The 14,449-nt window shown below is 39.9% G+C and overlaps 1 protein-coding gene across 7 annotated transcripts in view; it reads left to right on the forward strand.

Moving 5' to 3' along the window:
* The window catches only part of RAF1 (Raf-1 proto-oncogene, serine/threonine kinase), a 73,937-nt gene that overhangs the window by 36,088 nt on the left and 23,400 nt on the right, over positions 1–14,449 (forward strand). For 3 of the 7 annotated variants that reach the window (XM_066245381.1, XM_066245379.1, XM_066245384.1), the window contains one exon: positions 13,991–14,223. In XM_066245381.1, coding sequence (XP_066101478.1) covers positions 14,017–14,223 — 207 coding nt within the window. In that variant the 5' untranslated portion in view covers positions 13,991–14,016. Of the gene's footprint in view, positions 1–3,532; positions 3,629–13,990; positions 14,224–14,449 lie in introns of those variants that run through there. The other 4 variants (XM_066245385.1, XM_066245386.1, XM_066245383.1 and 1 more) reach the window with 3 other exon arrangements.

Below are 14,449 nucleotides of genomic sequence, written 5' to 3' on the forward strand. Positions count from 1 at the left end.
CATTCCTTTCAGGTTCTCTATAAGGACAAATAAGGTGATTTGAGAAATTTTAAAATTTGAAAAAAATGTAAAAATATGTGCCATAAAAATAAATTATATCCGACACAACAGTATGATTAGACAAATAATTATCAAATATTTAAATTTAATTGGAAGAATAATGGAGCACAGGATTTGGATTGTGAATACAATTGTGCATACATATGGGCAAGGATTAAGACTACAACTAGCCTCAAAGGCACCACTGCTAAATAGCAAAAAGTCCATAGCTCAGCTAGCAGGACTGCTTCCTTCATGTGAATTAGGAGAATCCCCTTCCTCTAGGTGGTTGTGCCTGTGTACCAGGTACGTGGCTGAATTTCTACTGTCTCATTTCCTAAGCTAAGTGTCCTTTATAACAGTATCATTTATTATGTGTGAGGCACAGTGCTAAATGCCTTATAAACATTATTGAACAATTTTTATAACGACTTCATGAGGTATTATCCCGTTTTTTACAGTTAATTCTTCAGCCCAGACATCCTGTGAACTCCATAATGATATATCTACTATTAGTTTATTTGCAATATAGCAGTTGGAACAAACCTTTTAAGACTTAAAGGCCAGTTGTGTGTCTCATCTGCTCAAAACCTTTTCATGGCTTTTTTTTTTTTTATTTTTTTTTATTTTTTATTCATTTTTTAGAGGGGAGAGGGAGAGACAGAGACAGAGAGAGAGAAAGAGAGAGGAGAGACAGAGAGAGAGAAGTGGGGGAGGAGCTGGAAGCATCAACTCCCATATGTGCCTTGACTAGGCAAGCCCAGGGTTTCGAACCGGCGACCTCAGCATTTCCAGGTCAACGCTTTCTCCACTGCGCCACCACAGGTCAGGCCTTTTCATGGCTTTTTGATTCACTCTGTAAAAGGTAAAATCCTTACAGTGATGTACAGGTAGGTTTTTATTATTATTATTAAGTGAAAGAGATAGAGGAACAGGCAGAGGAAGGGAGAGAGATGAGAAGCATCAATTCTTCGTTACTGCACCTTAGTTGTTTATTGATTGCAATCTCATACATTCCTTGGCCAGGGGACTCCAGCTGAGCCAGTGACCCCTTGCTCAAGCCAACGACCTTGGGGTTTTGAACCTAGGTCCTCGATGTCCCAGGTTGACACTATCCACTGCTCTACTGGCTGGTCAAGCTACAAGGCAGTATGTTATCTGCATTGTCTCCCTTGCCCACACTGGACTCTCATTTCATTGAATTCCATGATCTCTTTGGTATTCCTTGTACACAGGACATTCCTGCTTCATGGTTTTTACTGGCTGTTCTCTGTAAATTGAACTCCCTGACTTCTTAGTCTTGGTGAGCTGTTAACCTTCTTACTGTGTTCTACTCTGACCTCACTATGTAAATTGCAACATGCTCCTCTTCGTCCAGCGCTTATTACCTATCACCCACTATTTTATTATATAACAGACTTTATTGTGTGTGTCTCCACATAGAAATCAGAAATCACTGTATTTCATGAGATAAAAAAAGCATCTAGAATAGTGCCTGGTGATAGTAGGCATTCAATAATGTTTATTGCATGAATGACCAAGTGAGAAAATTGGTGTGGGGCAAGTCAGTCAATTAAGCAAAAGGCCACACAGCTATTAGAAGTGGTGGAGGGAGATTTTGTACTGATATCCATGTGTTGTACTTCTAATATTAGAAGATGGTATCCAAAAAATGTTGTATTAGGATGAATAAGCTTATGGGTAACTTTTTTCCCTTTATCTTTTCCCCCAGATTTAATTCTTATTATATTATATTTTAAACAAAAGTATAATTTTTTAAAAGTTACCAGGAAGGAAAGAGCCAGCTATCAGGAAGCTAGAGCAGCCAGCCACAAGGTCGAAATCAGGCATCTCATCTGAGCAACAGCAACAGCTTGTCTCACAAATGCACTGATCTTATCTACCTTAAGAATAAAGAATGATGGTGTGATAAAACCTTGGTAAAAACTTATGAGTGCTTTTGACCTTAGATATTCTGTCTTGGTTCTCTATCTTACTGTGTAATCTTGGGATAATTTTATTTAACCATTTTGTTCAGTTTCCTAATCTCCAAAATTAGAATAATAGTCTTTCTCATAGAGTTGTTGGGAATATTAAATGACATACTGTATGTAAAGAACAAACATTATGCATATAATGAAATGTAAAGAAATCAGCATTATCATTTTTGTTCCTGCTTAGTTGGCAAGGAATTTTAAATTTTCTTTTTTGGTGCATATAGCTTGTTTAGTGAGTTGGAAGGCAGCTATTCTCACCACTATACCACCAACGCTGCACTTGTTTAGTGAGTTGGCAGGTGTCAAAATAGAGATCAAACCAGTATTGTTATTGTTTAGTTAGCCAAACAGTCTTTGTTAAATGTTTGTGTTGTTTTTATGGATGTTTGCTTGTGGTTATAATTTTATATTACATCTTAAAAATAGCCATTTTCCTTAATATTTTACATAAATTTTAATATTTAATATATTGGGGATTCTACAACTACCATCCCATTGGTCTTTATTTATTTATTTTAATGAGAGGAGGGAAGGCAGAGACAGACTCCTGCATGCGCCCTGACCAGGATCCATCCAGGGAGCCCAGTAGGGGGTGATGCTCTGCCCAGCTGGGACCCTTGCTCCATTGCAACCAGAGCCATTTTTTAGCACCTGCGTCAGAGCTATCCTTAGTGCCTGGGGCCAACTCGCTCTAATTGAGCCATGGCTGCAGGAGGGAAGGAGAAGAGAGAGAGAGAAGCGAAAGGGGAGGGGTGGAGAAACAGATGGGCGCTTCTTCTGTGCGCCCTGACCGGGAATGGAACCCGGGACATCTACATGCCAGACTGATGCTCTGCCACTGAACCAACCAGCCAGGGCCACCATCCCATTGGTTTTCAAGTCTTGGTTGAATAATGCCTGTGGATCAGGTGTCATGCTAAGTTATGTGAGAACAAAGAAGGCCTGTACTCCATCCTCAAGGAGCATACAGCAGATAGGGAAGCAGACATGTAAATAAATAAATTACAGTGCAGGGTGGGAAGTGCTGTTAATTTGTATGTAAATAATATAAATATGAGAAAGAGGAGTGGGAAGTGCTGTTAATTTGTATGTAAAAAATATAAATATGAGAAAGAGGAGGGATTAATAAATTCTTTATGAATAGGGAGCAAAGAAGAGAGGCTTTATGAGGGAGAACTTCAGGTGCTTTATCTGAAGAACATCACAGTGGTCACAAAGCCTCAATAGAAGAATATGAAATTCTACTGAGGGGTTGCCCTCAAAGGAAGACTTCCAGAAAGCCACCTTATACATTTCAGGTTTTCATACTGTGCAAAGACTGGATCTCTCAAACCATCTAGAAGAGAAAGTAAAAAGTCGCTAGACTAAATGAGTACTAGTTTTTGTTGTGTACAGTTTGGAGAAGGATTTAAATTGGAGAGGGAATGTACTTTTTTTTTTTTAATTTATTGATTTTAGTGAGAGAGAGCAAGACAGGAACATTGATCTGCTCCTGTATGTGCCCTGACCAGGGAATGAACTGGCAACCTCTGTGCTGCAGGAGGATATTCTAACCAACTGAGCTATCCAGCCAGGGTGGGAACTACATTAAGGTCAGTGAAATAGCATTAACACCATCCTCTCATTTAGTATTTTATTTGAAAGCTATATATATACATATTACATAATACTTATATAATACATACAAAATATATATAATATAATAGACATTGGTACCTTGTGGTACGAGCTACGACTCAGTCTGTATTTTTTTTCGAGATCCAAGTGAAATTCCGAGATATGAGTCGTGATTCGGGAAGCTGCTGCTAGTTGGCATGTTGGCGCATGGGTCCAGTATCGGCAGCACAACACCAGCATCTCGTTCTTTCTCACATTACCCGCTGTACTTGTTCTTGCATCATTTTTGCATTTTTTACTAACTTCTTTTGTGTGCTATCATGGGGCCGAAGAAAGTGAGTGTAAAGGACAGTGGTTGAAGAAGAGTGATGTCGATAGAAGTAAAACAAGAAATAATAGAAAACATGAGCGTGGTGTACAAGTGATTGAACTGGCAAGGCTGTACGACCGCAATATATCTACAATTTGTACCATCCTTAAACAAAAGGATGCCCTCAAAAGCGCAAATCCAGTGAAAGGAACTACAGTTCTTGCCCAATTAAGGACAAATATCCATGAAGAAATGGAGAAGCTTCTGCTGGTGTGGGTGAAAGAGAAAGCTGGCAGGACATACAGTGACAGAGACTGTAATTGCGAAAAGTCACATATTATTTACCGTGACTTGAAGAAGAAAGAACTATCAACCTCAAAAGAGGCAGCAGAAGATAACGTTGAAGGCAAGTCACGGCTGGTTTGAAAATTTCAAGAAGAGATCTGGCATCCACTCAATGGTGAGGCATGATAAAGCTGTGAGTGCTGACTTTAAGGCAGCTGAGGAGTGCATCGCATGTTTTGCTGCGCTTATCTTTTTTTTTTAAAGATTTTATTTATTTATTATAGAGAGGGGAGAGAGAGAGAGAGAAGGGGGAGGAGCAGGAAGCATCAACTCTCATATGTGCCTTGACCCGGGAAGCCAGGGTTTTGAACCAGCAACCTCAGCGTTTCCAGGTCGACGCTTTATCCACTGCGCCACCACAGGTCAGGCTTTGCTGCGCTTATCGCACAGGAAGGCTACGTCCCCCAACAAGTGTTCAACTGTAACGAAACAGGATTGTTTTGGAAAAAATGCCCCGGAGGACTTTCATCATTGCAGAGGAGAAGAAGCTGCCAGGCCATAAACCCATGAAGGACCGTCTGACCCTTGCATTGTGTACAAATGCTAGCGGTGACTGTAAAGTAAAGCCACTGCTAGTGTATCATTCCGAAAATCCTTGAGCGTTTAAGACTCACAAGATTCTTAAAGAAAAACTGCAGGTTATGTGGCACACCAACGCTAGGGCATGGGTTACGCGGCAGTTTTTTATTGAATGGGTAAATCTTGTCTTTGGTCCTGCTGTGAAGAAATATCTTCAAGAAAATAAACTCTCGATGAAAGCATTACTAATCCTTGAAAATACTCCAGCCTACCCACCTGGTCTTGAAGGTGATATTCTCGATGAGTTCAAATTCGTGAAAGTCCTCTACCTCCCACCCAACACGACTTCAGTCTTGCAACCTATGGATCAGCAGGTCATTTCCAACTTTAAAAAACTTTACACAAAGCACCTGTTCTGCTACTGCTTTGAGGTGACTAAGAATACAAATCTAACCCTTCGAGAGTTTTGGAAAGATCACTACAACATCGTGATATGTTTACGCATTATTGACTTGGCATGGCAAGAGGTTACAAGAAGAACCTTGAACTCGGCATGGAAAAAGTTGTGGCCTGATGTTGTTGCAGACAGGGACCTAGAAGGATTCGAACCAGAGACAGAGACTGAGGTAGAAGTGCTGGAGGAGATTGTGTCCCTCGGAAAGTCATGGGTCTGGAGGTAGATGAGGGTGATGTAAATGAGCTTGTCGAGGAACATGAGGAGGAACTCTCAACTGAGGAGTTGAAGGAGCTACAGATGATGCAACATATGGAGCTTCTGCAAGAGATTAGTAGTGAGGAGGAGGTAGAGTCGGAGGAAGTGATTTCTACAAGTGAAATTAAAGACATGCTGGCAATGTGGGAGAAGCTTTCAAGTTTCATTGAAAAGAAACACCCAGCCTGACCTCTGGTGACACAGTGAATAAAGCGTCAACCTGGGAACACTGAGGTCGCTGGTTCAAAACCCTGCACTTGTCGGGTCAAGGCATATATGGGAGTTGATGCTTCTTGCTCCTCCCCCCTTTCTCTCTTTCTCTCTCTCTCTCCCTCTCTTCCTCCCTCCCTCCCTCCTCTCTAAAATGAATAAAATTAAAAAAAAAGAAAAGAAACACCCAGAAAAAGTTTCAACTGGTCGTGCTTCAGCACTTTTCAGTGACACTTGTTTGTCACATTTCCGTAACATTTTAAAAGGCAGGCAGAAGCAAACCTCTTTGGATAGATTTTTATTCAAAAGTCCTGCAAGTGAAAGTGCCAAAAGTGCAGCCAAAAAGGCAAAAACAAGTGATGATTAAATGAAAAATTGTAATATGTTTAGCTTAGGTTAAGTTTAAAGTTAAGAAAGTGCACTTTTTTTTACAATTTTTTGTGGTTTCATTTTAAGTAAAGAAAGTGCAGTTTTAGTTTTGTTTAAAGAAAATGCAGTTTTAGTTTACATTTAGTGTTAAGAAAGTGCAGTTTTAGTTTACGTGTCTACAGTGCCTGCATCCCTCCCTCCCTCATCCTCCACCATTCACCTCCATTAGCCGCACTCGTCTGTCTCCAAGGTAAGAATACAGTACTGAAGAACACTTTTTTCTTTTATTTCATATATTTTGTTATGCATTGGTAAAGTATACATATATGTTTCTTAATTTAAAACTTTTTCATAATTTAGGATGATTTGGGGATGTTTCACAGGGCTGGAATGGATTAAATCTCTTTAAGTTATTTTAAATGGGAGAAATTTGTTTGATATATGAGTTGACTGACTTATGAGCTCGGTTACAGAACAAATTAAACTCGTATCTCAAGGTACCACTGTATATATACACATTTATGGCCTTTGTGTTTCTCTTCTGTGAATTTAATTCCTTTTTTTATTCTGTGCCATTTTTTTCTTTTTCTTACTACTTTTCAGTTGTTTGTGTATTAGGGATAGCAATTTTTATAGGGGGACATACATGTCTTTTTAAAATTTTTCCATTGAGAGAGGAAGGGAGGTGGTGGAAAGGGAGAAAGAGAGAGAAGCATCAACTTGATGTTCCACTTAGTTGTTGCATCTAGTTGTGTACTCATTCATTGCTTCTCATAGGTGCCCTGACGGTATTGAACCAGAGACCTTGGTGCTCTGGGATGATGCTTTATCCACTAAGCCACTTGACATCTGTCTTTCTAAAAAGGATTGATTTCTTCCAACATAGTAAATTTCTCCAATCACAAGAGAATGCATTTATTTTGAAACTTTTTTTGTAACTGTGAAAGACCTTTCACATTTAGAAGCTGATTTGTACTTTGGAGTGTCTAATTGTAGTATGTCGCTAGGTTTGTGTGTGGGTAGATTTAGTCAACAGATCAGAGGGAAAGATCACAATACTAGAAGCTAGATTTACATTTTTGTTAAGTCTATGTTTACATTTGAGAGTAGTATCAATGGGGTTTCTCAATGTCGCCATTGAAGATTGAGTGTTGCTGCTGTAACATGGTTTTTAGAAAAAATGTCTTATTTTCAGAAGTGTACCCTTTAGTAAATTGATTAAGGGATTCCCTCTCAGTGCTTTCTGTGATAAACAGTTTAGAGGTGCACCTATCAGTCCTGGGGCAACTAGTAGGGCCCTTGACCTTCCTGGGTTGTCTGCTTACCTCAGCATGCCTTTACAAGTGTCATTGTATGAGTGACATGAAAAAGGTTGGGCAGCACTGACTTAGCATGCTCCTTGGCCTGTAAGTGGTTCTAATGTAGCTTAGAAAAATAAAAATTATGAATGATAAATAATCTAACACTGGAGAATTAAAGTAGTTTGCTTTTATCACTTAAAATTTTTTTAATTTATTTATTGATTTTAGAGGAAGGGAGAGGAAGTGGGAGATAGAAAGAGAAACATATGTTTGTTGTTTCACTTGTTTATGCATTCATTGGTGAATTTTTGTATGTGCCCTGACCGGGGATTGAACCCAGAACCTTGGCATATTGGGATGACGCTCTAACCAGCTGAGGTACCCAGCCAGGGCTAGCTATCTTGTCACTTTTTATTAACAGTTACAGTAGTACCGTATTTTTCACTCCATAAGATGTACCTGACCATAAAAACCTAGGGTTTTGAGAAGGAAAATAAGAAAAAAAATATTCTGAACCAATTGATGTGCTAAAATATTTAATAAATACCATATTTTTGGCTCCATAAGATGCACGAGTATTTTCCCCTTCACTTTTTTTTGGGGGGGGAGAGTGTGTCTTATGGAACGAAAAATACGGTACGTTCTCTAATAAGCAACAGTGGTGTTATTTGTTTGTTTATAAAGAGATACAGATAGACCGAAAGGGAGAGAAATAAGAAACATCAACTTGTAGTTGTGGAACTTTAGTTCATTGATTGCTTCTCGTATGTGCCTTGACTTGGGGGGGGGGGGCTTCAGCCAAGCCAGTGACCAGTTTTTCAGGCTATAGACCTTGTTCTTCAAGCCAGCAACCTTTGAGCTTAAGCCAGCGACCTTGGGGTTTTGAACCTGGGTCTTCAGCTTTCCAGGTCAACACTCTTTTCCACTGTGCACTGTGTATGGTATCACCTCCTACTCAGGCAGTGCTGTTATTTTCTAAGTGCCTACAAGAATTAGACTTCATAAAATAACTGTTCTTGAACTTGAGCTACATTTAAGTCTTTTAAGCAGGTTCTTTAGCCAATATATTATACAGTATAATAATAGCCTTCCCCCCAATTAAACACAGAATGCAATTTATTAGTTTGTCTTTGCTTGATGGTACGTTTTTTAAAAAGATTTTATTGATTTTTAGAGAGAGGAGAGAGAGAAAGAAAGTGGGAGGAGAAGCGGGAAGCATTCAGCTCATAGTAGTTGCTTCCTGTACGTGCCTTGACTGGGTAAGCCCAGGGTTTAGAACTGGCAACCTCAGCTTTCCAGGTTGATGCTTTATCCACTGCGCCAACACAGGTCAGGCAAAGATAAGTGTTTTTTTTTTTTTAAAGGTATATTACCAAATGAAGATTTGATTCACATTTACTAGTTCTTGAAAGGTCTTTTCTATAAAAAAGTTATATTTTACAGTATTATTCTTGTTCCTAACTTAATTCATTTAATAAATATTTGCATGCTTTCATGTTCCAGGGCTCAAGTTAGGACTAAGAATGCAGCAGTGACCAAGATTGGCAAAGTGTTGCCCTCATGAAGCTGAAGGAGGGGTGGATTATTGACCAAAATCTATAAATAGTCTACCACAGTAGTGTTGTAAAGAAAATAAGAATTGTTTGATGGGGTTAGGGGGGCAGCATCTTTTGGCTGGGGTGGCTAGGGAAAGTGTCTCTAAAGAGATCTTTTAGGTTGCCGGCTGAGCACAGGATCATTGATATGATCCCAAGGTCGCTGTCTTGAAGACCGGGATTACTGGCATGGCTTCAGCCCCTGGTCAAGGCACGTACAGGAAGTAATCAATGAACAACTGAAGTGAAGCAACTATGAGTGCTTCTTCTCTCCTCCCTCTCTCTTCCTGTCTCTGTCTTTCTCAAAATCAATTTAAATAAAAAGAAAAAAAGCTTTCCTGGCTGGTTTGTTTAGTGGTAAAGCGTTGGCCTGGCATGTGGAAGTTCTGGGTTCAATTCCCGGCCAGGTCACACAGGAGAAGCGCCCATCTGCTTCTCTACCCTTCCCCCTCTCCTTTCTCTCTATCTCTCCTCCTCCTGCAACGAAGGCTCCACTGGAGCAAGTTGGCCTGGGCACTGAGGATGGCACCATGGCCTCTGCCTCAGGTTGCAACAGAGCAATGCCCCAAATGGGCAGAGTATCGCCCCCTAGTGGGCTTGCCGGGTGACACTTGCAGAGTCTTGTCTCTCCTACTCCCCACTTCTCACTTAAGAAAAATACAAAAAAAGAAAAAAGAAAAAAAGAGCCTGACCTGTGGTGGCGCAGTGGATGTGGCATCAACCTGCAATGCTGAGGTCTCTGGCTCAAAACTCCGTTGCCCAGTCAAGGCACATACAAGAACCAACTATGAGGTGATGCTTCCCAGTTCCTCCTTTTCTGCCTTTCTCTCTCCTAAAAATCAAGAAATAAAATCTTTAAAATCTGCCCTGCGCTCACTCACTCGCTTGCTCTCTGTCTCTCCTTTCTCTCCTTTCTCTAAAAATCAATAAATAAAATCTTTTAAAAAAAAGATCTTTTAGGTGAAGACCTTAATGATGGGAAAAGGGACAACTTGCTTATTTCTGGAGATTTTGATCTTCCAGGTAAAATGAGCAAAAAATTCAAAAGTCTTGAAATGTGAAGCATGGCACATTCAGAAGGGAGTTTAACTTTTATTCTGAGTCTTAAACGGGAAGGACAGGATGAGTTGCATTAAAAAATGGTTCTGGCTGCTTTATATATATGTCATAGGAGCTGCATCATTTCAGAGTAGTAAGATGCTCAAATGAGTCTTCTCTCATCTGATTGTAAACTTCATCTCCTCCTCATTAGTATGGAAACAAATATCTAGGGAAAAGAGGAGATGTAGGTGCCCTTAAAAAATGACCTCGTGGTAACTGAGGGATAGAGTTAGGAGTGTGTTAGGGCTCAGGTTTAAGTGCCAGAGCTGGAGTCAGTGTGTCATGGGCTTCCCACGTGAAGGCTGTGGGATCTTCTCTCACACTTCCCCCTTACAGAAATAAAATAGGCGTGTAGAAGTTTATAGTGTAATAGTGAAATACAAAAAGCAAAATGTAAATAGATAATGCATAAAAAGTGAAAATCCCTCACAAGTCTGCTGAAATAATTACTGTTAATATTTATTAGTCTAGATTTTTTTCACCCCTTTATGATTTCCTCCTTTCTAGAATAATATAAAAAGGTTCAAACTATACTTATTTTTTCTTCATCTTGGATAGCCTTTTCCATCTGTGCACATATAAATGTACTTCATTTATCACATGGATATTAATGTGATTTGTTTAATTTCTTATTTTTAGGTATTTGGTCTCCCTTTTTTTTAATTTAGAAAATTAAATTTACTGGGGTAATTTAATTGATTAGTAAGAATACAGAGGTTTCAGGTAAACATTTCTGTAACATTTGAACTGTTGATTGTGTTATGTGCCCGTCACCCAAAGTCAAATCATTTCCTGTCACCATATATTTGTCCCTCTTTACTCCATTCCACCTCACCCTGGTCTCTTTTTTTTTAATATTTTATTTATTGATTTTTTAGAGAGAGAGGAGTGAGAGAGAGAGAGACAGAGAGAGAGAGAAGGGGGAGGAGCAGGAAGCATCAACTCCCATATGTGCCTTGACCAGGCAAACCCAAGGTTTCGAACCGGCGACCTCGGTGTTCCAGGTCGACACTTTATCCCACTGCGCCACCACAGGTCAGGCCCGGTCTCTTTATTCAGTTTCAAGGATATGAGCAATGCTATAATGAAGATGCTTGTACATATCCTTATTCAGTTCCTTATACTGCTTTAGGATAAATTCCTAGAGTAGAACTGAACTACTAGATTAATCTTTAGGACCATTTTAGTTTTTAAGTTATTACCATATTCTCCTCCAGAAAAGTTACAGTAAGAATATGTGAGAGTAATGCCATGTTGTGATCTTGAGTAAGTCTCTAAACCTCTTTAGTCTTTTCAACTGTCAGCTAAGAATAATATTTAATATTATCCCCCCTTGTTTTAGGCATGTGGTATGAGAAAGAGCTTAGCACATAGTGGGTATTCAGACAAAAACTTCTTTTTAAAAACAAGTTTGAATTAAATGGCCTTTGATTCTAGGCCATTTCAGCTCTAACTAAATGATTTCAAGTGTTAGTGTTATTTATGAGAAGGTAAGGGCTCTGAAATCAAACCTGCCCGTTGTGAATTCCAGCTCTGCCACTTAAAACTGTGAGAATTTACTTAACTGTAAAATGGGGATGTAATTCCTGCCTCAAGTATCACTCAAAGGATTAGGTTGGATAATGTGAGTGGGTTGTATGCAGTATATACTGCTTCATAATAGTAGGCACCTAATAAATGATAGCTATTGTTAATAATAAGATGACAGTTTCTGAAGGAGGAAGGCTTGAGAAGGGTGTGATTTTTTTTTAAATTTTTTTTACAGAGTCGGAGGGATAGACAGGGACAGACAGACAGGAATGGAGAGATGAGTAGTATCAATCATTAGTTTTTCGTTGCACTTTGTGACACCTTAGTTGTTCATTGATTGCTTTCTCATATGTGCCTTGACCGCGGGCCTTCAGCAGACCGAGTAACCCCTTGCTTGAGCCAGCGATCTTGGGTCCAAGCTTGTGAGCTTTGCTCAAACCAGATGAGCTCGGGGTCTCGGACCTGGGTCCTCTGCATCCCAGTCCGACGCTCTATCCACTGCGCCACCGCCTGGTCAGGCAAGGGTGTGATTCTATGTCAGCCTCACTGTTTTCTAAAGGACAATACAAAGCACTCATTTCCTTTTTTTTTTTCTGGCAGAGTCAGAGAGAGAGACAGATAGGGACAGGAAAGGAGAGAGATGAGAAGCATCAGTTCTTTGTTGCGGCACCTTAGTTGTTCACTGATTGCTTTCTCATATGTGCCTGGACTGGGGGGCTCCAGCAGAGCAAGTTACTCCTTGCTCAAGTCAGTGGCCTTGGGGTCATGTCTATGGTCCCAGGCTTAAGCTGGTGAGCCCGGGGTTTCAAACCTGGGTCCTCCGTGTCCCAGCCCGAAGTTCTATCCACTGTGTCATCGCCTAGTCAGGCACATAGTGCTCATTTCTGCATTGTTGCTACCTCTTTGTCAAAGTCAGGGCACTGTGTGTCTGCACTGCAAAGTATCTGACTTAACTGTTATGTAACAATGGAATTCTATTGTGGTTTTCTTGTTGCCCATTTAGACGTTTGGTTATTTTTGTTTGAGTGACTGTCTTGCTTGCGTTTGTATAAGCTTTGTTTCTACACCAAAACGGGACTCTGAATATTATGGTGGAAAATTCATGGACTTAAAACAGATGTAGAATCTGGTTATTTTATATATCACCTTGGTGTTCTTGGGCAAGCAGCATGATTTTTCTGGGCTTCATTTGTATAAGAAAAATAAAGGGTGGCTGGAGAAAGGGATTTAAAATTTTGGGGGTTCTTACACAAATTAAATGAGGTAATTTATATCTAATGTCTAACACAACATCCTAGAAGTACTTTTCCTTCCTTGAATGCAGAAAATTATGGCTTACACTTTAAAAATAATTCCTCATAGTACTAACATGTTACTCATACTCAAGTGTAGTTGCTCATACTTAATATACAAGAACTGAAGAAAAGAAATGTAATTGTATTAGACTTTAGTCAGGAGACCTGAGCTCATGTTCCAGATTGGCTTTTAACTGATAGTTTAACCCTTGATGAATCTTTTGATCTCTAGTCCCCACCTTGTTAATTCTTTTTTAAGTTGTCTATGAAATATTTTTTAGAAATATACTAATAAAAGTTTTCTGAATAATTTAAGCAGAAAGTATTACTTTCAAGAAAGTAAAATACATAGAATCAGAATGGAATGGTGGTTGCCAAGGGTTTGGGGGAGGGGAAACTGGGGAGTTTTTAATCAAAGGGCAAAATGTTTTACTTAAGCAAGATAAGTAAGACCTAGAGATTTGTACAATGTTGTTCCTATAGTCAACAATATTGTACACTTAAAAATTGTCAAGAGTATCTCATGTTTCTTTTGTATTTTTCTGAAGCAAGAAGCCTGGAGGCAGACACAGACTCCTGCATGTGCCCGACTGGGATCCACCCTCTATGCCCACTAGGGGGCAATGCTCTGCCCATCTGGGGCATTGCTCCGCTGCATCCAGAGCCATTCTAGCGCCTGAGGCAGAGGCCATAGAGCCATCCTCAGCACCTGGGCCAACTTGCTCCAATGGAGCCTTGGCTGCAGGAAGGGAAGAGAGAGACAGAGAGAAGGAGAGAGGGAGGGGTGAGAAGCAGATAGGTGCTTCCTATGTGCCCTGGCCGGGAATTGAACCCGGGACTTCCACACGCCTGGCCGATGCTCTACCACTTAGCCAACTAGCCAGGGCCTCTCATGTGTTCTTACTGTCATAAAATAAAAATAAGTAAAATTAAGTGATTTTTAAAAAAAGCCTACGTACCACTATTTTTCACAATTTATATACTGTGTTGTTGAGTTAATTGCTTATGTTTTAGAATTACAATTATTTCTTTTTTATTTTTTTAAACCAGGTTTAAGTATTGTGTAAGCTGCATCAATGGAGCACATACAGGGAGCCTGGAAGACGATCAGCAATGGTTTTGGATTCAAAGATGCAGTGTTTGACGGCACCAGCTGCATTTCCCCCACGATAGTTCAGCAGTTTGGCTATCAGCGCCGAGCATCAGATGATGGCAAACTTACGGACTCTTCTAAGACAAGCAATACTATCCGTGTTTTCTTGCCAAACAAGCAGAGAACGGTGGTATGTGAACATTCCATTCAGAAAAATTAGTTGTCCATCTGCCTTAAGGAAACATTATGGATTATGTTGCCTACCTTATAAACAGGCAAAATCTTCGCTGTCACTTAGGGTCTTCATTAATTGACTTTCCAGTTGCAGATACTATTACTTTATATGGCTGTGTTCGTTTCACAACCTCTATTTTTCCCCAAACCATGGCTTTTCTTCTATTATTACTCTTGCCTGG

The sequence above is a fragment of the Saccopteryx bilineata genome, chromosome 10 (genome assembly GCF_036850765.1).
Source record: "Saccopteryx bilineata isolate mSacBil1 chromosome 10, mSacBil1_pri_phased_curated, whole genome shotgun sequence".
Lineage (NCBI taxonomy): Eukaryota > Metazoa > Chordata > Mammalia > Chiroptera > Emballonuridae > Saccopteryx > Saccopteryx bilineata.